Raw genomic sequence first — 21,427 nt, forward strand, 5'->3', positions numbered from 1 at the left:
CTAGCGCGCGGGTCTTTGCAGACGTTGAATGGAACGCTGTGCTCAGGCGGGGGAGAGGATGCGCTTGCAGCCAATCAGCGGCCGGGAAAGGGAGGGGCGGGATCTGCTTCCGCTTCTCAGCATAGCCGGAGGAATCAGAGCGGAGAGTCCAACGCTGGACGGGTGAGAGGAGTGCGGGCCGAGGGGGCGGGGCGTCTTCATAGAGATCTCTATACAATGTATCCTCATAGAGATCTCTATACATTGTATCCCCCATAGAGATCACTATACATTGTATCCTCCATAGAGATCACTATACATTGTATCCTCCATAGAGATCACTATACATTGTATCCCCCATAGAGATCTCTATACATTGTATCCCCATAGAGATCACTATACATTGTATCCTCCATAGAGATCACTATACATTGTATCCCCCATAGAGATCTCTATACATTGTATCCCCATAGAGATCACTATACATTGTATCCTCCATAGAGATCACTATACATTGTATCCTCATAGAGATCTCTATACATTGTATCCTCATAGAGATCTCTATACATTGTATCCTCCATAGAGATCACTATACATTGTATCCTCATAGAGATCTCTATACATTGTATCCTCCATAGAGATCTCTATACATTGTATCCTCCATAGAGATCACTATACATTGTATCCTCCATAGAGATCACTATACATTGTATCCCCATAGAGATCACTATACATTGTATCCTCCATAGAGATCACTATACATTGTATCCTCATAGAGATCACTATACATTGTATCCTCATAGAGATCACTATACATTGTATCCCCATAGAGATCTCTATACATTGTATCCCCATAGAGATCACTATACATTGTATCCCCATAGAGATCACTATACATTGTATCCCCATAGAGATCACTATACATTGTATCCCCCATAGAGATCTCTATACATTGTATCCCCATAGAGATCACTATACATTGTATCCTCCATAGAGATCACTATACATTGTATCCCCATAGAGATCACTATACATTGTATCCCCATAGAGATCACTATACATTGTATCCCCCATAGAGATCTCTATACATTGTATCCCCATAGAGATCACTATACATTGTATCCCCATAGAGATCACTATACATTGTATCCTCCATAGAGATCACTATACATTGTATCCTCCATAGAGATCACTATACATTGTATCCCCATAGAGATCACTATACATTGTATCCTCCATAGAGATCACTATACATTGTATCCCCATAGAGATCACTATACATTGTATCCTCCATAGAGATCACTATACATTGTATCCCCATAGAGATCACTATACATTGTATCCTCCATAGAGATCACTATACATTGTATCCTCCATAGAGATCACTATACATTGTATCCTCCATAGAGATCACTGTACATTGTATCCTCATAGAGATCACTATACATTGTATCCTCATAGAGATCACTATACATTGTATCCTCCATAGAGATCGCTATACATTGTATCCTCCATAGAGATCACTATACATTGTATCCTCGCATAGAGATCACTATACATTGTATCCCCATAGAGATCACTATACATTGTATCCTCCATAGAGATCACTATACATTGTATCCCCATAGAGATCACTATACATTGTATCCTCCATAGAGATCACTATACATTGTATCCCCATAGAGATCACTATACATTGTATCCTCCATAGAGATCACTATACATTGTATCCCCATAGAGATCACTATACATTGTATCCCCCATAGAGATCACTATACATTGTATCCTCCATAGAGATCACTATACATTGTATCCCCATAGAGATCACTATACATTGTATCCTCCATAGAGATCTCTATACATTGTATCCCCATAGAGATCACTATACATTGTATCCTCCATAGAGATCACTATACATTGTATCCTCCATAGAGATCACTATACATTGTATCCCCATAGAGATCACTATACATTGTATCCTCCATAGAGATCACTATACATTGTATCCCCATAGAGATCACTATACATTGTATCCCCCATAGAGATCACTATACATTGTATCCTCCATAGAGATCACTATACATTGTATCCTCCATAGAGATCACTATACATTGTATCCCCATAGAGATCTCTATAAATTGTATCCTCCATAGAGATCACTATACATTGTATCCTCCATAGAGATCTCTATACATTGTATCCTCCATAGAGATCTCTATACATTGTATCCCCATAGAGATCACTATACATTGTATCCCCATAGAGATCACTATACATTGTATCCTCATAGAGATCACTATACATTGTATCCCCATAGAGATCTCTATACAATGTATCCCCATAGAGATCACTATACATTGTATCCCCATAGAGATCACTATACATTGTATCCCCATAGAGATCACTATACATTGTATCCTCCATAGAGATCACTATACATTGTATCCTCCATAGAGATCACTATACATTGTATCCCCCATAGAGATCACTATACATTGTATCCTCCATAGAGATCACTGTACATTGTATCCTCCATAGAGATCACTGTACATTGTATCCTCCATAGAGATCTCTATACATTGTATCCCCATAGAGATCTCTATACATTGTATCCTCCATAGAGATCACTATACATTGTATCCTCCATAGAGATCACTATACATTGTATCCTCCATAGAGATCACTATACATTGTATCCCCCATAGAGATCACTATACATTGTATCCTCCATAGAGATCACTATACATTGTATCCTCATAGAGATCACTATACATTGTATCCTCCATAGAGATCACTATACATTGTATCCCCCATAGAGATCACTATACATTGTATCCTCCATAGAGATCACTGTACATTGTATCCTCCATAGAGATCACTGTACATTGTATCCTCCATAGAGATCTCTATACATTGTATCCCCATAGAGATCTCTATACATTGTATCCTCCATAGAGATCACTATACATTGTATCCCCATAGAGATCTCTATACATTGTATCCCCATAGAGATCACTATACATTGTATCCTCCATAGAGATCACTGTACATTGTATCCTCATAGAGATCACTATACATTGTATCCTCATAGAGATCACTATACATTGTATCCCCATAGAGATCACTATACATTGTATCCTCCATAGAGATCACTATACATTGTATCCCCATAGAGATCACTATACATTGTATCCCCATAGAGATCACTATACATTGTATCCCCATAGAGATCACTATACATTGTATCCCCATAGAGATCACTATACATTGTATCCCCATAGAGATCACTATACATTGTATCCTCCATAGAGATCACTATACATTGTATCCTCATAGAGATCACTATACATTGTATCCTCCATAGAGATCACTATACATTGTATCCCCATAGAGATCACTATACATTGTATCCTCCATAGAGATCACTATACATTGTATCCTCCATAGAGATCTCTATACATTGTATCCCCATAGAGATCACTATACATTGTATCCCCATAGAGATCACTATACATTGTATCCCCATAGAGATCACTATACATTGTATCCTCCATAGAGATCACTATACATTGTATCCTCATAGAGATCACTATACATTGTATCCTCCATAGAGATCACTATACATTGTATCCCCATAGAGATCACTATACATTGTATCCTCATAGAGATCACTATACATTATATCCTCCATAGAGATCACTATACATTGTATCCTCCATAGAGATCACTATACATTGTATCCCCATAGAGATCACTATACATTGTATCCCCCATAGAGATCTCTATACATTGTATCCCCCATAGAGATCTCTATACATTATATCCTCCATAGAGATCACTATACATTGTATCCTCCATAGAGATCACTATACATTGTATCCCCATAGAGATCACTATACATTGTATCCCCATAGAGATCACTATACATTGTATCCCCCATAGAGATCTCTATACATTGTATCCTCATAGAGATCACTATACATTGTATCCCCATAGAGATCATTATCCATATGTACCCTGTGTATGCAATGCCAGGTTCTCTTTATTCCACCTCTTCATATTGCCCGGGTCGGTGACCCCTCCTCTTCATATTGCCCGGGTCGGTGACCCCTCCTCTTCATATTGCCCGGGTTGGTGACACCACCTCTTCATTTTGCCCGGGTCGGTGACACCACCTCTTCATATTGCCCGGGTCGGTGACCCCTCCTCTTCATATTGCCCGGGTCGGTGACCCCTCCTCTTCATATTGCCCGGGTCGGTGACCCCTCCTCTTCATATTGCCCGGGTTGGTGACACCACCTCTTCATTTTGCCCGGGTCGGTGACACCACCTCTTCATATTGCCCGGGTCGGTGACCCCTCCTCTTCATTTTGCCCGGGTCGGTGACACCACCTCTTCATATTGCCCGGGTCGGTGACCCCACCTCTTCATTTTGCCCGGGTCGGTGACACCACCTCTTCATATTGTCCAGGGGCATGGAGCAGCCTTTTCACCAGAAACGAAATCCTTACCAGTCAGCCAAAAGGTGCTGCAGGGGATTCCTGAAACTTGACCTCGAGCTCCGTGCAACCACAAAGTGAGCCAATCACGGGTGCAGGGAGTAAGATTCGGGGGTGTTCTGTATGCCGGCTTTTTGTACCTCCTGAATTTCTCTTGTCTGTTTAGATGAATAGTCCTCCTTTATTACTGGCGTGCTGGAAATATTAATGCCTCCCCCTTCTCTGTTTCAGCCCGGGGGTCCCGGAGTCCCGTCAACTGTCCACTCAGCCTTTACCCAAGATGGATGAAGATCAGGGCCAACCGGAGGAGCACAGCATGTCCTCGTTGGACCTCCAGGTGGGTACGATAAAACTGCTGAATGGTATTCATTCATAAAAAAAAGCGATACTGCGTGATCACCACTAGATGGCGCTGAGGATCATAGGATATATGTATGACCCTCAGCTCCATCTAGTGGCCATCATGTGGGATTTTCCCCAAGCAATTGAACCTACAGCAGAGGTCTCCAGACTACGACCCACAGACTATATCCACCCCACTACAAGATGTTATCCGGCTCACAGCTGGGATCTGTGTGCAAAGACTGAGGGGTCCGGTCAGCACAGGCTGCCTATGGTCTCTGCTTTACCTGATGTAAGGGGGGACTCTTGATGGGGACCCTGATGATAGGGGAGACTCTTGATGGGGACACTGATGTAAGAGGGGACACTTGATGGGGACCCTGTTGAAAAGGGGGACTCTTGATGGGGACCCTGGTGTAAGGGGGGACTCTTGATGGGGACCCTAATGTAGAGGGGGACTCTTGATGGGGATCCTGATGTAATGAAAATTCTGATGGGGACCCTGATGTAAGGGGGGACACTTGATGGGGATCCTGATGTAAGGGGGGACTCTTGATGGGGACCCTGATGTAAGGGAGGGACTCTTGATGGGGACCCAGGTGTAAGGGGGGATACTGCTGTAATGGGGACACCAATGGGGACCCAGATGTAAGGTGGCGACTCCAAGGGGGACCCTCATGGGGACAGTGTTAGTGGAGACTATAATGAGGGCACGGAAGTAAAATGATTTCTGAGGGGAACCCTAAAGTAATGGGGGACTCCGATGGGGACCCTGCTGTAACAGGGACTCCAATAGGGGGCCAGATGTAAGGTGGTGACTCTGAGGGGGATTTCTGAGGGGAACCCTATATTAAGAGGGAACTCCGATGGGGACCCTGATGTAAGGGGGGACACTTGATGGGGATCCTGATGTAAGGGGGGACTCTTGATGGTGATTCTGATGTAAGAGGGGACTCTTGATGGGGACCCTGTTGAAAAGGGGGACTCTTGATGGGGACCCTAATGTAGGGGGGGACTCTTGATGGGGACCCTGATGTAATGAAAATTCTGATGGGGATCCTGATGTAAGGGGGGACTCTTGATGGGGACCCAGGTGTAAGGGGGGATACTGCTATAATGGGGACACCAATGGGGACCCAGATGTAAGGTGGCGACTCCAAGGGGGACCCTCATGGGGACAGTGTTAGTGGAGACTATAATGAGGGCACGGAAGTAAAATGATTTCTGAGGGGAACCCTAAAGTAATGGGGGACTCCGATGGGGACCCTGATGTAACAGGGACTCCAATAGGGGGCCAGATGTAAGGTGGTGACTCTGAGGGGGATTTCTGAGGGGAACCCTATATTAAGAGGAACTCCGATGGGGACCCTGATGTAAGGGGGGACTCAATTCATTATTTTCCTCAAAATTCTCTAAACAATCCCCCATAATGACGACGTGAGAGAATTTTGTTGGAAATCTTTGGAAATTTATTAAAAATGAAAATAATCCCATGTACATAAGTATTCACACCCTTTCCTCGATACTTTGGTGAAGCTCCTTTGGCACCAATTACAGCCTTGGTGCACAGCCATTTTCAGATCTCTCCAGAGATGTTCAATCGGGTTCAAGTCTGGGCTCTGGCGGGGCCATTCAAGGACATTCACAGAGTTGTCCCGTAGCCACTCCTTTGTTATCTTGGCTGTGTGTTTAGGGTCGTTGTCCTGTTAGAAGATGAACCTTCACCCCAGTCTGAGGTCCAGAGTGCTCTGGAGCAGGTTTTCATCAAGGATGTCTCTGTACATTGCTGCATTCATCTTTCCTTCGATCCTGACTAGTCTCCTAGTTCCTGACACTGAAAAACATCCCCACAGCATGATGCTGCCACCACCATGCTTCACTGTAGGGATGGTATTGGCCAGGTGATGAGAGGTGCTACAGAGATGGTTGTTCTTCTGGAAGGTTCTCCTCTTTCCATAGAAAAATGCTGGAGCTCTGTCAGAATGACCATTGGATTCTTGGTCACCTCCCTGACTAAGGTGCTTCTCCCCCGATAGCTCAGTTCTAGGAAGAGTCCTGGTGGTTCCATTTACAGATGATGGAGGCCACAGTGCTCATTGGGACCTTCAATGCTGCAGAAATTGTTCTGTACCCTTCCCCAGATCTGTGCCTCCATACAATCCTGTCTCTGAGGTCTACAGACAATTCCTTGGACTTCATGGCTTGGTTTGTGCTCTGACATGCACTGGTAACTATGGGACCTCAGATATAGACAGGTGTGTGCCCTTCCAAATCATGTCCAGTCAACTGAATCAAGTTGTAGAAACTTCTCAAGGATGATCAGTGGAAACAGGATGCACCTCAGCTCAATTGTGAGTGTCATGGCAAGGGGTGTGAATACTTATGTACATGGGATTTCTTTAAATTTTTAATACATTTGCAAAGATTTCACACAGACTTCTTTCACATTGCCATTATGGGGGATTGTTTGTAGAAAATGTGGAAAAAGTGAAGCGCTGTGAATACTTTCCGGGTGCGCTGTATGTTCTATTTTATGGAACGGTGCGACCTGACTTTTCCAGGACGAGTTTCAGCCGGTGGTGAAGTTGGAGGAGGAAGAGATCTACGTTCAGATCAAAGAGGAGGAAATCCCCACCGAAATCAGTGCAGGTCAGTGATCACCTACCAGGAAGATCCCCCATCCCCTTCCAGGAAGATCCCCCCCCTTCATCCCCTCCCAGGAAGATCTCCCCTTCCAGGAAACCCCCCCTCTCCATCCTCTTCCAGGAAGATCCCCTCCCCCCCATACCCTTCCAGGAAGATCCCCCATCCCCTTCCAGGAAGATCCCCCCCCCTTCTATCCCCTCCCAGGAAGATCCCCCCCCTTCATCCCCTCCCAGGAAGATCTCCCCTTCCATCCCCTTCCAGGAAACCCCCCCCCCTTCCATCCCCTTCCAGGAAGATCCCCTCCCCCCATCCCCTTCCAGGAAGATCTCCCCTTCCACCCCCTTCCAGGAACCCCCCCCCCCTCCATCCCCTTCCAGGAAGACCCCCCCTCTATCCCCTCCCAGGAAGATCCCCCCCTTCATCCCCTCCCAGGAAGATCTCCCCTTCCATCCCCTTCCAGGAAACCACCCCCCCATCCCCTTCCAGGAAGATCCCCCCCCATCCCCTTCCAGGAAGGTCCCCCCCCCCATCCCCTTCCAGGAAGATTCCCCCCCCCCCCCTCCATCCCCTCCCAGGAAGATTCCCCCCCTTCATCCCCTCCTAGGAAGATTTCCCCCCCTTCATCCCCTCCCAGGAAGATCCCCCTTCCAGGAAACCCCCCCCCTCCATCCCCTTCCAGGAAGATCCCCCCTCCATCCCCTCCCAGGAAGATTCCCCCCCCCCCCTTCATCCCCTCCCAGGAAGATCCCCCTTCCAGGAAGATTCCCCCCCCTCCATCCCCTCCCAGGAAGATTCCCCCCCTCCTTCATCCCCTCCTATGAAGATCCCCCCCATCCCCTTCCAGGAAGATTCCCCCCCCATCCCCTTCCAGGAAGATTCTCCCCCATCCCCTTCCAAGAAGACCCCCCCCCTTTCAGGAAGATCCCCCCCCCTCCATCCCCTTCCAGGAAGATCCCCCCCCCTCCATCCCCTTCCAGGAAGACCCCCCCCTCCATCCCCTCCCAGGAAGATTCCCCCCCTCCTTCATCCCCTCCTATGAAGATCCCCCCCCCATCCCCTTCCAGGAAGATTCCCCCCCCCATCCCCTTCCAGGAAGATTCTCCCCCATCCCCTTCCAAGAAGACCCCCCCCTTCCAGGAAGATCCCCCCCCTCCATCCCCTTCCAGGAAGATCCCCCCCTCCATCCCCTTCCAGGAAGATTCCCCCCCCCTCCATCCCCTCCCAGGAAGGTTCCACCCCCCCCCCCCCATCCCCTTCCAGGAAGATTCCCCCTTCCCTCCATCCCCTTCCAGGAAGATTCCCCTTCCCTCCATCCCCTTCCAGGAAGATTCCACCCTCCACCCCATCCCGTTCCCTGGGGTTTCTCATACTGCTCACTCTCCTCTTCATTCGCAGACCCCGGAGACGCCATGACGAAACACGTAGAGGGTCAGTTTGGGGAGGAGCAGACGGAGCTGCAGGGTATGAACGAGGGGCTCCCCATGCACATGCTGCACAGTGAGTAGTAGATGATTCTTATCGCCATCTTGTGGCCATAATGCAATATTTTTCCCGATTCGCTCTCTCTGTTCGTTATGAATGAACCGGTTTTCTGCCGGCACGGATGGAATGTACACCGAGCTTCACTGGATGAATAGCTGTGAATTTTTGGTATAAATAAACCCCCAAGAGTCATATGGGGGAAGGAAAAAAAAGTCACTTCTCTTTACCATGACGGGCACCCTGACGTAAGTGGGGGGACTCTGTTGGGCACCCTGACGTAAGTGGGGGACTCTGATGGGCACACTGACCTAAGGAGGGGGACTCTGATGGGCACACTGAGCTAAGGAGGGGGTCTTTGTTGGGCACACTGACCTAAGGAGGGAGATTCTGATGGGCACTCTGACATAAGGGGGGGGCCCTGATGTAAGGAGGGGGACTCTGAAGGGCACACTGACTTGAGGAGGGGGACTCTGATGGGCACACTGACCTAAGGAGGGGGATTCTGATGGGCACACTGACCTAAGGAGGGGGACTCTGATGGGCACCCCGACGTAAAGAGGGGACTACTAATGGGCATCCTGATGTAAGGGGGGGGGGACTCTGATGGGCACCCTGACTTAAGGATAGACTCCGATGGGCACTCTGACATAAGAGAGGGGACCCTGATGTAAGGAGGGGGACTCTGATGGGCACACTGACGTAAGTGGGGGGACTCTGATGGGCACACTGATGTAAGTGGGGGGACTCTGATGGGCACCGTGACTTAAGAAAGGGGGACTCTGATGGGGACCCTGACCTAAGGAGTGGACTCTGATGGGGACCCTGACATAAGGGTAGACTATGATTAACACCCTGAAGTAAAGAGGGGACTACTGATGGGCACCCTGACGTAAGGGGGGGGGGGACTCTGATGGGCAACCTGACTTAAGGCTAGACTCTAATGGGCACTCTGACGTAAGGGGGGGACCCTGACGTAAGCAGGGGGACTCTGATGGGCACACTGACGTAAAGGGGGGGGGGGAACTCTGATGGACACCCTGACGTAAGCAGGGGGACTCTGATGGGGGTGACTCTAAAAGGCACCCTGATGTAAGGGGGGGTGGGGGACTCTTGTGGGCACCCTGACATAAGGATAGACTCTGATGGGCACTCTGACGTAAGGGGGGGGGGGGGACCCTGACGTAAGGAGGGGGGCTCTGATGGGCACCCTGACGTGAGGAGGGGGGTTCTGATGGGGACCCTGACATAAGGGGCGGGGGGGCACTCTGATGGGAACCCTGATGTAAAGGGGGGGGAGTCTGATGGGGGCCGTGATATAGGGGGGGACGGAATATTTGGTCATTGACATATTAGTATCCCCCCTGATGCGTTTCGGGGGTAAACCTCCCCCTTTTCTCAGTTCTGGGTGGTGTTTCTCCTGCATAGATTCCAGGGTTCTTCGTCCTCTTAGGAACCCCCGAATGATGCCCCCAGGAAGCAGCTGGGGGGGTGTTTTCCGGCTTCGGACCCCCCTCGATCATTGATCTCCCACAATGCCGTTTGATCCCCCCTCCCCCCGGTGCTGACCAATGACTGCGGGTCTTGTTCTCCTAACAGAGAAGGGGATCCAAGGGAAAAGCTCCCGCTGGGACATCAGCCTGGAGCAGCTGATCAGTATGGTCCACCAGCGCCCGGAACTCTGGGACACCGAGTGCCCGCGTTACTCCGACCGCTACCGCAAGAAGAAGGTCTGGGACGAGGTGTGCGCCCTGCTGACCCCCGACTGGTCCATCCTCAGCGAGCGGCAGAAAAAACAGAGAGGTGAGAATCGGGCCCCGCCTTCTTCTATCTAACTCCCGCACTTCCAGAGGAAGGTCAAATAAACCCCGCCCCCTTCCTTCCTGACCCCCCCACAAAGGGTAATGGGCCATTCTTCTAATCAAATATTCCTTTTCTTCTAGTCCAATAATAAAACACGCACAAAAATAAAATCTGGTCTTTTTTTCATTTTGCCATAACGCTTTTACCTAAAAGAAGCCCTTCCTAAGAAGAATCATAACATTTTTTTTTCCTCCATGTCCCACTAAAATCTCCTTTGTAGTTTTTGTATGGCCCTTGGCATACATAGCTAATCTCCCATCACCATCACATTTCTTCACAGTGCCAATTTATGCAGCTAACTGCTTTTACTGAAAAGAACCCCTAAACTGAAGTTACATTTTTCATTCAAAATACCCCCTTCTCCTTTGTATGGCCCTTGGAATAACATTTTTATGTGATTTCTCTTTATAAATTTTGATTTGCTTATTCAGCTCTGCACCACACAGCTTAACTGCTCTTACCAACGAAACCCTTTCCCAAACTTCTGTTGAAACTTCCTTAGTCCATGCGCAGCTGATGATGCCTTCATGTCCTGTGTACAGCCCTTTAAAAATGTGATTTGCCATAGTGACAACGTATGCACTACTGCACTACACAGCTTACCTGCTCTTACCAAAGAAACTCCTTCCAAAATTGATGTTGAAACTTCCTTTGTCCATGCGCAGCTGATGCCCTCTTGTCCTGTGTACAGCCCCTAAAAATGTGATTTGCCATAGTGAAACCTTATGCACCACACAGCTTAACTGCTCTTACCAAAGAAACCCCTTCCCCAACTGATGCTGAAACTTCCTTAGTCCATAGGCATTTGATGCCCTCTTGTCCTGTGTACAGCCCTTAAAAAATGTGATTTTCCATAGTGACAACGTGTATACCACAAAGCTTAACTACTCTTACCAAAGAAACCCCTTACCAAACTGCGGTTGAAACTTCCTTGGTCCATGCGCAGCTGATGATGCCCTCTTGTCCTGTGTACAGCCCTTAAAAATGTGATTTGCCATAGTGACACCTTATGCACCACTATACCACAAAGCTTAACTGCTGTTACCAAAGAAACCCCTTCCCAAACTGATGTTGAGACTTCCTTAGTTCATGCACAGCTAATGCCCTCTTGTCCTGTGTACAATCCTTAAAAAGCTGATTTGCCATAGTGCTAACTCATGCACTACTGCATCACACACCCTAACTGCTCTTACCAAAAAGAACTCTTCCCAAACGAATGGTGATACTTCCCTTTGTCCATACACAGCGGATGCTCTCTTTTCCTTTTTACAGCCCTTAAAAAGTTGATTTGCCATAGTGACACCTTATCTGCATCCCTCGGCTTCACTGCTCTCACTGAAAAGAACCCCTACCTAGATTTCAATTAAAACTTCCTTCCACTGTATGCATTTGATGGCTTTTTTTTTTTTTTTGTTCCTTTGTAGGGAGATAAAAGGTTGTGCCATTGCATTATAGATTTCACACTGGTACAACGGTACTTTTTATCTTAAGGACCCTACAAAAGGACATCCCCCAGCTTCACTGCTGTTACTGAAAAGAGCCACTTCCCAAACTGAAGTTTGAATTTCTTTCCTCCATATGCAATTGATGCGTATTTTTTTCTATGTATAAATAAAATCTCTGGTTATGGGTTTTATTTGCACCATCCAATGTGGTTGTGCAACTGAAAGCTTAACTGCTCTTACAGTAAAGAAGCTCTCCCTATACAAACTGCAAGGACTTTCCATAACTGATCTCCTCTTTGTATGGATTTTGAAAAAAAATAAAGTTGATATTCTATTCAGTTTTAGGTTTTACTGTTGTAACTTTATGTGGTTGTGCACCACACACAGCTTATTCACTCTTACCGTGAAGAGCCCCTCCCCATACGAATGGTGAAATCTTCATTTCCATAACTGATGTCTGCTTGCCGTTTTTTGTGGCGCACTCTTAGTTGTCTAATCAGACGTCGTCTCTCTTCCAGCAAAAGACATTCAGACACGATGGCGCTCAGCGAGAGATCGCTATCGGAGGGACCTCAACGAGAGTCAGGGGCGGGGCCTGCCGGGGAGCCAGAAGAAGAAGCCCTACGTCTTCTTCAAAGACCTCAACTTCCTGAAGAGGAGCATGGAGATGCGGGAGTAAGTACTCTCCTCCCAACCCACCCCATCCCATCTCATGCCATCCCATCTCATCCCTTCTTATCCCATCTCATCCCACCTCATCCCATCCTATTCCACCTCATCCCATCCCATCCTATTCCACCTCATCCCATCTCATCTCATCTCACCTCTCCTTATCAAATCCCATCTCATTCCATCCCCCTCATCTCACTTCACCTCCCTTCATCCCATCCCATCCCACCTCACTTCACTTCATCCTATCCCATCCCATCTCATCTCGTCCCACCTCACCCTACCCCCATCTCACACTACACGTGTGTGTGTGTGTGCAACCCAAACTTTACTTTCCTTATTTATACCATTTCCTTTTCTTTATTCCTTTTTCCAATTCGGATCGAATTTTCCGAAATTGGTTAAATTGAATTCCATTCGATTAAATTTGGAAAATTTTAATCTAATTTGAATTTATTCTATTGGAAATTCGAATTTTGGAAGACGGTTATATTCAATTTTATTCTATTCTTTTCTGTTCTCTTATTTTCTTTTCTATTCAAATTTTGGAATATGCTTTCTATGGTGTTCTATTCTATTCAGATTTATTCTATTTGAATTTCGGAAGATGGTTAATATTCTATTTTATTCTTATTTTTTTCTATTCTATTAACATTTCAAAAGAGAGTTATATTCCATTTTACTCTGTTATTTTTTTCTGTTCTATTCTCCTATTTTCTATTCTATTTTATTATATATTTTTTTTTCTATTCTATTATTAAATATACTATTCTATTCTTGTTTTACTATTCTATTCTGTTCTCTTTTACTGTTTTCTAGTGTATTCTATTTTTTATTCTATTCCTTTATTTCCTATTCTATTCTTTTCTGTTCTGTGTTACTCTAGAATATAATGGAAAATAAAATAGAATAGTCTTCTTTTTTTTTTTTTTATTCAAATCTAATATTTTATTTGCTATTATATTTCATTCTATTCTTTTTATTTTCTATTATATTCGGTTCTTTTTTTACTGTTCTATTGTATTCTATTCATTTGGTATCAGTGGGGAGGAATAGTGCCCCATCATTGGTGTCATTGGGAGGAATAGTGCCCCATCATTGGTGTCAGTGGAAGTAATAGTGCCTCATCATTGGTATCAGTGGGAGGAATGATGCCCCATCATTGGTGTCATTGGGAGGAATAGTGCCCCATCATTGGTGTCAGTGGGGGGAATAGTGCCCCATCATCAGTGGGAGGAATAGTGCCCCATCATTGGTGTCAGTGGGAGGAATAGTGTCCCATCATTGGTATCAGTGGGAGGAATAATGACTCATCATTGGTATCAGTGGGAGGAATAGTGTCCCATCATTGGTGTCAGTGGGAGGAATAGTGCCCCATCATTGGTGTCAGTGGGAGGAATAGTGCCCCATCATTGGTGTCAGTGGGAGGAATAGTGCCCCATCATTGGTATCAGTGGGAGGAATAGTGCCCCATCATTGGTGTCAGTGGGAGGAATAGTGTCCCATCATTGGTATCAGTGGGAGGAATAGTGTCCCATCATTGGTGTCATTGGGAGGAATAGTGTCCCATCATTGGTGTCAGTGGGAGGAATAGTGCCCCATCATTGGTGTCAGTGGGAAGAATAGTGTCCCATCATTGGTGTCAGTGGGAAGAATAGTGTCCCATCATTGGTGTCAGTGGGAAGAATAGTGTCCCATCATTGGTATCAGTGGGAGGAATAGTGCCCCATTATTGGTGTCAGTAGGAGGAATAGTGCCCCATCATTGGTGTCAGTGAGAGGAATAGTGCCCCATCATTGGTGTCAGTGGGAGGAATAGTGCCCCATCATTGGTATCAGTGGGAGGAATAGTGCCCCATCATTGGTGTCAGTGGGAGGAATAGTGTTCCATCATTGGTATCAGTGAGAGGAATAGTGTCCCATCATTGGTGTCAGTGGGAGGAATAGTGCCCCATCATTGGTGTCAGTGGGAAGAATAGTGTCCCATCATTGGTGTCAGTGGGAGGAATAGTGCCCCATCATTGGTGTCAGTGGGAAGAATAGTGTCCCATCATTGGTGTCAGTGGGAAGAATAGTGTCCCATCATTGGTATCAGTGGGAGGAATAGTGCCCCATCATTGGTATCAGTGGGAGGAATAGTACCCCATCATTGGTGACAGTCACAGGAATAGTGCCCCACCGCTGGTGTCGGTGGGAAGAATAGTACCCACCCTTGGTATCAGTGGGAGGAATGGTGCCCTATCATTGGTGTCAGTGGGAAGAATAGTGCCCCACCGCTGGTGTCGGTGGGAAGAATAGTACCCACCCTTGGTATCAGTGGGAGGAATGGTGCCCTATCATTGGTGTCAGTGGGAGGAATAGTGTCCCATCATTGGTGTCAGTGGGAGGAATAGTGCCCCATCATTGGTGTCAGTGTGAGGAACTATGCCCCATTGTTATTGGTGGTGTGGGAAATAATGCCCCAAGGGCAGATAAAAGCAAATAAAAGGGCTAAATCTGGCCCTAGGGCCACGGTTTTGAGACCACTGCTTTAGATTTTACGAGAAGGGTTCAGTCTAATATTGCAATATCCAGTGGATCCTGGAGAGTTAAACCAGCTAATAGTTTCTTTCCTCTATGGGGCATGCCAGTGATGAGACCTTTCCCGGGTCCGTGGACCCCCCATAGCCCTCGTCTAATGAGAACTAAAAGTAATAGATGGTGATGAATGCCTCTAACTGAAACCCAGGTATACATGTGTTCTCTTTAACAGAAAAAGCAAGAACGCCAACACCGAGGACGAAGACGACTATTCGGAACCGCAAAGAACACCCATCACCGAGGACGACACCCTGGAGACACCGGAGCTTAACGAACCTGAGGAGCCAGCGCCTCCCCCGGTTGTCCAGATCTCTCCAATCCCACCACCTTCTGTAGCCCCTACCTACCACATTCCTGTAGAGCCGTCAACATCGGCTCCAAGGGCCTCCAAATCCTCCAAAAAGCACAAGATGGCCATAAAGCCAGCGGACGACTTTGAGTCCAAGATCATGGAAATGATGGCCAGCATGCAGGACAAGCAGAAGAAGTTCCACGAGGAGCAGAGGAAGATGCTTGGCGAAAGCCCTCCGGAGATTGACCTCTTCCAGAACATGAACGACGACGATGTCACCTTTCTGAGAAGCTTGCTGCCGTACTTCCGAAGGGCGCCGGAGAGCAGGAAGCTGGACCTGCGGATTGGCGTCTTGAACATCGTCTCCCAGTTCGTGGATGGCTCAGTCTATGAGAACTCGCCACCGCCCTCTTCTGTCGAGACGCAATACTCTGACCATTCCATTTCTGGTGCTTTTTTGCCATCTCAGCCCACCCCACCGACCCGCTACAACAGGGCTTCTTACGGCAACCTTCCACCTACGTCCTCGTACAGCCACGTCTCATCCACCTCCACGTCTTATCAAACCTCTCATCCTGGGCAACACGGAGAGACAGTCTACACGTACTCCACCTCGCCACCATCGCCACGCCCTTACATGCAGGAACTGTGAATTCGAAGGGTCTCAAAAGAGACTGCACTCCATAGACACCAGCACTATACACTGCCAACTCACTGCCGTTGGCGGTCAGAACGGAGCTTGGAACAAGCCTTGTAACTTCTCATTAACTGCCATGTAGTTCGATTCGGATTCCTTGTTCCAGCCCAACCGGATGGACGTGTCAAGTCTTAAAGGAGTTGTCCACCCATCTGTGGGAGGTGATCCTGAGGAAGAAGGGCAAAAACATCTAATTGGCGACCAGTTATGATCGGCCATCTTGTTCCGTTAGGCTAGGACGGGCTCTGGAGGTGTTGGCCGGGCCCCCACAGGAAATTAACGGACTGTTGTAGCATCCGGTGTATCACCATAGTAACAAGCACAGCCCCCGCACACACGAGAGACTTGAAGGACCTAATGGAGTAAGACTGGTAAATATTATTGGTAGAGTCAGTGGCCGTAAACCGGTGGACCTCCCCTCTAAATGAGTGGTAGAGTCAGTGGCCGTAAACCGGTGGACCTCCCCTCCTAAATGATTGGTAGAGTCAGTGGCCGTAAACCGGTGGACCTCCCCTCCTAAATGATTGGTAGAATCAGTGGCCGTAAACCGGTGGACCTCCCCTCCTAAATGATTGGTAGAATCAGTGGCCGTAAACCGGTGGACCTCCCCTCTAAATGATTGCTAGTCAGTGGCCGTAAACCGGTGGACCTCCCCTCTAAATGATTGGTAGAGTCAGTGGCCGTAAACCGGTGGACCTCCCCTCTAAATGAGTGGTAGAGTCAGTGGCCGTAAACCGGTGGACCTCCCCTCTAAATGATTGGTAGAGTCAGTGGCCGTAAACCGGTGGACCTCCCCTCTAAATGATTGGTAGAGTCAGTGGCCGTAAACCGGTGGACCTCCCCTCCTAAATGATTGGTAGAGTCAGTGGCCGTAAACTGGTGGACCTCCCCTCTAAATGATTGGTAGAGTCAGTGGCCGTAAACCGGTGGACCTCCCCCTCTAAATGATTGGTAGAGTCAGTGGCCGTAAACCGGTGGACCTCCCCTCTAAATGATTGGTAGAGTCAGTGGCCGTAAACCGGTGGACCTCCCCTCTAAATGAAAGAAAAAGGCCATTGGTCGGACTTGTTTTATTTTTGTAATTCATATTTACAGTTTAAAAAGACAAAAAACAAACACAGCACCTTAAAAGTGTAGCTCCACCTTCCTGCAAAATACGACCTTTATAAGGCAGTGATATGGCAAGATCCACAATCAGTTTTACTCCTTCAAGTCTGTACAGGCTGTTGAAGTGCCCATTAGAGAAACAGCCAGGTTCTGCATGGGGGGAGTGGCAACAGTGCTTCGCATTAGTCGCAGTAGATACCTAAAGAGCCGGTACAGGCAAAATGAAGGAAAGTGGAGAGTTCTTGCTTATGCAAGAAGGGTGGGGCCCTACTTTATGTACTAATAAGAAATTTGTATTATACACAGATACAGATGTAGTTTCTAAAGTATATTAGAAATGTGTTTCTAACACCTTGGGGGGGGGGGGGGGGGGGAATGCTGTTACCTTTCTATATTTTTTTGTCATGCATGTTTCAGAAACTCCACCCACAATCCAAAACAGTTTGATTGGCAGTTTGGTGTTAAGCCATAACCATTGAGCCCCGGGGGTATCAAGCCCCGCCCTCTCGCTATCCTATCTGTCACTGTAACCCAGCCTGTGTTCTGATTTGTCCACTCTCTGGTAGTCACAGTCCCGCCCCCTCATCAATTTTTGGATTTTCTTGGCTGGGTGGAGTTTGGTTACAAGTAAATAAAAGCGACGCCTTTTGGATTATTTTGGCTTTAGTGTTTATTGTTGCAGCTCTTATTAACCACTTTAAGATCAGTAAGACCAGTCCTTCTTCTGACACCAGGGGAAAATCAGTATTTTGCTAGAAAATTACTTGGAACCCAAAACATTATATATATATATATATATATACATATATACTCTGCTCAAAGAATGAAAGGAACATTTGAAAACACATGAGATCTCAATGGGGAAAAATATCATGCTGGATATCTCTACTGGTATGGACTGGGTAATGCGTTGAGATCTCTACTGGTATGGACTGGGTAATGTGTTAGGATCTATACTGGTATGGACTGGGTAATGCGTTGAGATCTCTACTGGTATGGACTGGGTAATGTGTTAGGATCTATAGTGGTATGGACTGGGTAATACGTTAGGATCCCTACTGGTATGGACTGGGTAATGCGTTAGGATCTCTACTGGTATGGACTGGGTAATGCGTTAGGATCTCTACTGGTATGGATGGGTAATGTGTTAGGATCTATACTGGTATGGACTGGGTAATGCGTTAGGATCTCTACTGGTATGGACTGGGTAATGCGTTAGGATCTCTACTGGTATGGATGGGTAATGTGTTAGGATCTATACTGGTATGGACTGGGTAATGCGTTAGGATCTCTACTGGTATGGACTGGGTAATGCGTTAGGATCTCTACTGGTATGGATGGGTAATGTGTTAGGATCTATAGTGGTATGGACTGGGTAATGTGTTAGGATCTATACTGGTATGGACTGGGTAATGCGTTAGGATCTATACTGGTATGGACTGGGTAATGCGTTAGGATCTCTACTGGTATGGACTGGGTAATGCGTTAGGATCTATACTGGTATGGACTGGGTAATGCGTTGGGATCTCTACTGGTATGGACTGGGTAATGCGTTAGGATCTATACTGGTATGGACTGGGTAATGCGTTAGGATCTCTACTGGTATGGACTGGGTAATGCATTAGGATCTCTCCTGGTATGGACTGGGTAATGCGTTAGTAGCTCTACTAGGATGGACTGGGTAATGCGTTAGGATCTATACTGGGTAATGCGTTAGGATCTCTACTGGTATGGACTGGGTAATCCGTTGGGTCCATACTGGTATTGATTGGGTAATGCGTTAGGAAGGAAAGGATGCCACATCGTTTGATGGAAATGAAAATTATTGCCCTACAGAGGGCTGAATTCAAAGACACCCCGAAAATCAAAGTGAAAAAAATGATGCAGCCGGCTAGTCCATTTTGCTGAAATTTTATTGCAGCAACTCAGGATGGTCCTCAGTAGTTTGTATGGCCCCCACATGCTTGTATGCATGCCTGACAACGTCGGGGCATGTTCCTGATGAGACGGAGGATGGTGCCCTGGGGTATTCCCCCCCCCCCAAAATCTGGACCACTGAGCTCCTGAACAGACTGAGGTGAGGAACCCAGGACCCACTGCACCAGCGTAGGGTCTGACATGGGTTCAAGGATTTCATCCCAATACCTAATGGCAGTCAGGGTGCCATTGTCTAGCCTCCATCATGAAGTATGCTGTGTCCTTCAATGAACTCAAAGAAAAGGATTTTACAGTGCGTACAAATAATCCATTTTTTTTAAGTGTAAGAAGACAATGATATTACCAGGACGCCGGCCTTTACACGCACATGAACTTTAATGGCATCCCAGTCTTAGTCCGTAGGGTTCAATATTGAGTTGTCCACCCTTTGCAGCTATAACAGCTTCAACTCTTCTGAGAAGGCTGTCCACAAGGTTTAGGAGTGTGTCTATGGGAATGTTCAACCATTCTTCCAGAAGCACATTTGTGAGGTCAGGCACTAATGTGGACGAGAAGGCCTGGCTCACAGTCTCCGCTCTAATTCATCTCAAAGATGTTCTATCAGGTTGAGGTCAGGACTCTGTGCAGGCCAGTCATGTTCCTCCACTCCAAACTCACTCATCCATGTCTTTATGGACCTTCCTTTGTGCACTGGTACGCAGTCATGTTGGAACAGGAAGGGGCCATCCCCAAACTCCTCCCACAAAGTTGGGAGCATGAAATTGTCCAAAATGTCTTGGTATGCTGACGCCTTAAGAGTTCCCTTCTCTGGAACTAAGGGGCCAAGCCCAACCCCTGAACAACAACCCCACACCAAATGATTTTGACCAGTGCACAAAGCAAGGTCCATAAAGACATGGATGAGGGAGTTTGGGGTGGAGGAACTTGTCTGACCTTAACTCGATAGAACACCTTTGGGATGAATTAGATCGGAGACTGTGAGCCAGGCCTTCTTGTCCAACATCAGTGACTGACCTCACAAATGTGTTTCTGGAAGAATGGTCAAACATTCCCATAGACACACTCCTAAACCTTGTGTACAGCCTTTCCAGAAGAGTTGAAGCTGTTATAGCTGCAAAGGGTGGGACAACTCAATATTGAACCCTACGGACTAAGACTGGGATTCCATTAAAATTCATGTGCATGTAAAGGCAGGCGTCCCAATACTTTTGGTAATATTGTCTTACACTTCGAAAAACTGTAATATAGTGTATGTATAAGCAAAGAAAATTACTCTGTACATAATTAGGTGTTCCTATGCAAATGAGTAGACGTACAGAGCAGTAGAACATCGTACTTCCATTGTATGTCAATGCCTTTCCTCTGCCAGGGGAAGAGGGCATAATCACCAAAACTTTGCAAGGTATTGCCATATAAAGGAAAGAAGACTCAGAGCTACACTGCAGAAAGCGGTCACCATATCAACCCAAAACAGCAACCAGGGACCATTCTGGAGTGGCAACGATGACATAAATGGTCTTTCTTTTCCCAGTGAGGACACGGGAATTCAGATACTGTTGGTTTATACTGCCACCTACAGAAGAACGGGACACTGGCAAACAGAAAAGGTGAAGGCCAACCCCGGGATCAGCCCTCCTACACAGCATGCCTCAGCTTTTTGCTCTACTAAATGGAAGTCTAACTAGTCTTGCTTGGCCCCCTTCTACACAGCATGCCTCCGCTTTTTGCTCTACTGAGGGAAGTCTAACTAGTCTTGCTTGGCCAACCGCAGGAGTAAGCCCCGTACACACGAGTCGAAATTCGGCCAGGAATTTTCATCCGACGACCGATCTGCCGATTTTTGGCTTGTTAGTATGATGCTTCCAACAACCGACTCCGACTTTTTGGCCGAA

General features: G+C 46.8%; 3 protein-coding genes across 4 annotated transcripts in view; 2 read left to right on the forward strand and 1 right to left on the reverse strand.

The window, feature by feature from the left end:
* The window catches only part of LOC309564374 (uncharacterized protein), a 350,413-nt gene that overhangs the window by 213,359 nt on the left and 115,627 nt on the right, over nt 1–21,427 (forward strand). The gene's annotated exons all lie outside the window — the stretch shown is intronic.
* The window catches only part of LOC309563395 (uncharacterized protein), a gene marked incomplete at its 5' end in the record, with an annotated part of 136,683 nt that overhangs the window by 91,863 nt on the left and 23,393 nt on the right, over nt 1–21,427 (reverse strand). The window lies entirely within an intron of this gene.
* Nucleotides 4,721–16,643, forward strand: LOC309562735 (uncharacterized protein). Of its 2 annotated transcripts, none has more exons than XM_082267022.1 (6): nt 4,721–4,815; nt 7,382–7,469; nt 8,862–8,963; nt 10,545–10,748; nt 12,772–12,928; nt 15,650–16,643. In XM_082267022.1, the coding sequence occupies exons 1-6, from the start codon at nt 4,759–4,761 to the stop codon at nt 16,443–16,445; spliced, it is 1,404 nt and encodes a 467-aa protein (XP_082123148.1). In that variant the 5' UTR covers nt 4,721–4,758; the 3' UTR covers nt 16,446–16,643. The 2 variants fall into 2 exon arrangements, with proteins under 2 accessions (XP_082123148.1, XP_082123149.1); XM_082267023.1 differs by having other exon boundaries at nt 15,674–16,643.

The sequence above is a fragment of the Pelophylax lessonae genome (assembly GCF_965119305.1).
Source record: "Pelophylax lessonae genome assembly, chromosome: 9".
Taxonomy (NCBI): domain Eukaryota; kingdom Metazoa; phylum Chordata; class Amphibia; order Anura; family Ranidae; genus Pelophylax; species Pelophylax lessonae.

Excerpts from the sequence above, each read along its gene's own strand:
- LOC309562735 (XM_082267022.1), top strand. The coding sequence starts at position 4,759 with ATGGATGAAGATCAGGGCCAACCGGAGGAGCACAGCATGTCCTCGTTG. Across the intron at positions 10,749-12,771 it reads GCGGCAGAAAAAACAGAGAG|CAAAAGACATTCAGACACGA; the intron begins GTGAGAATCGGG and ends TCTCTCTTCCAG. Across the intron at positions 12,929-15,649 it reads AGGAGCATGGAGATGCGGGA|GTATACATGTGTTCTCTTTA; the intron begins GTAAGTACTCTC and ends ACTGAAACCCAG.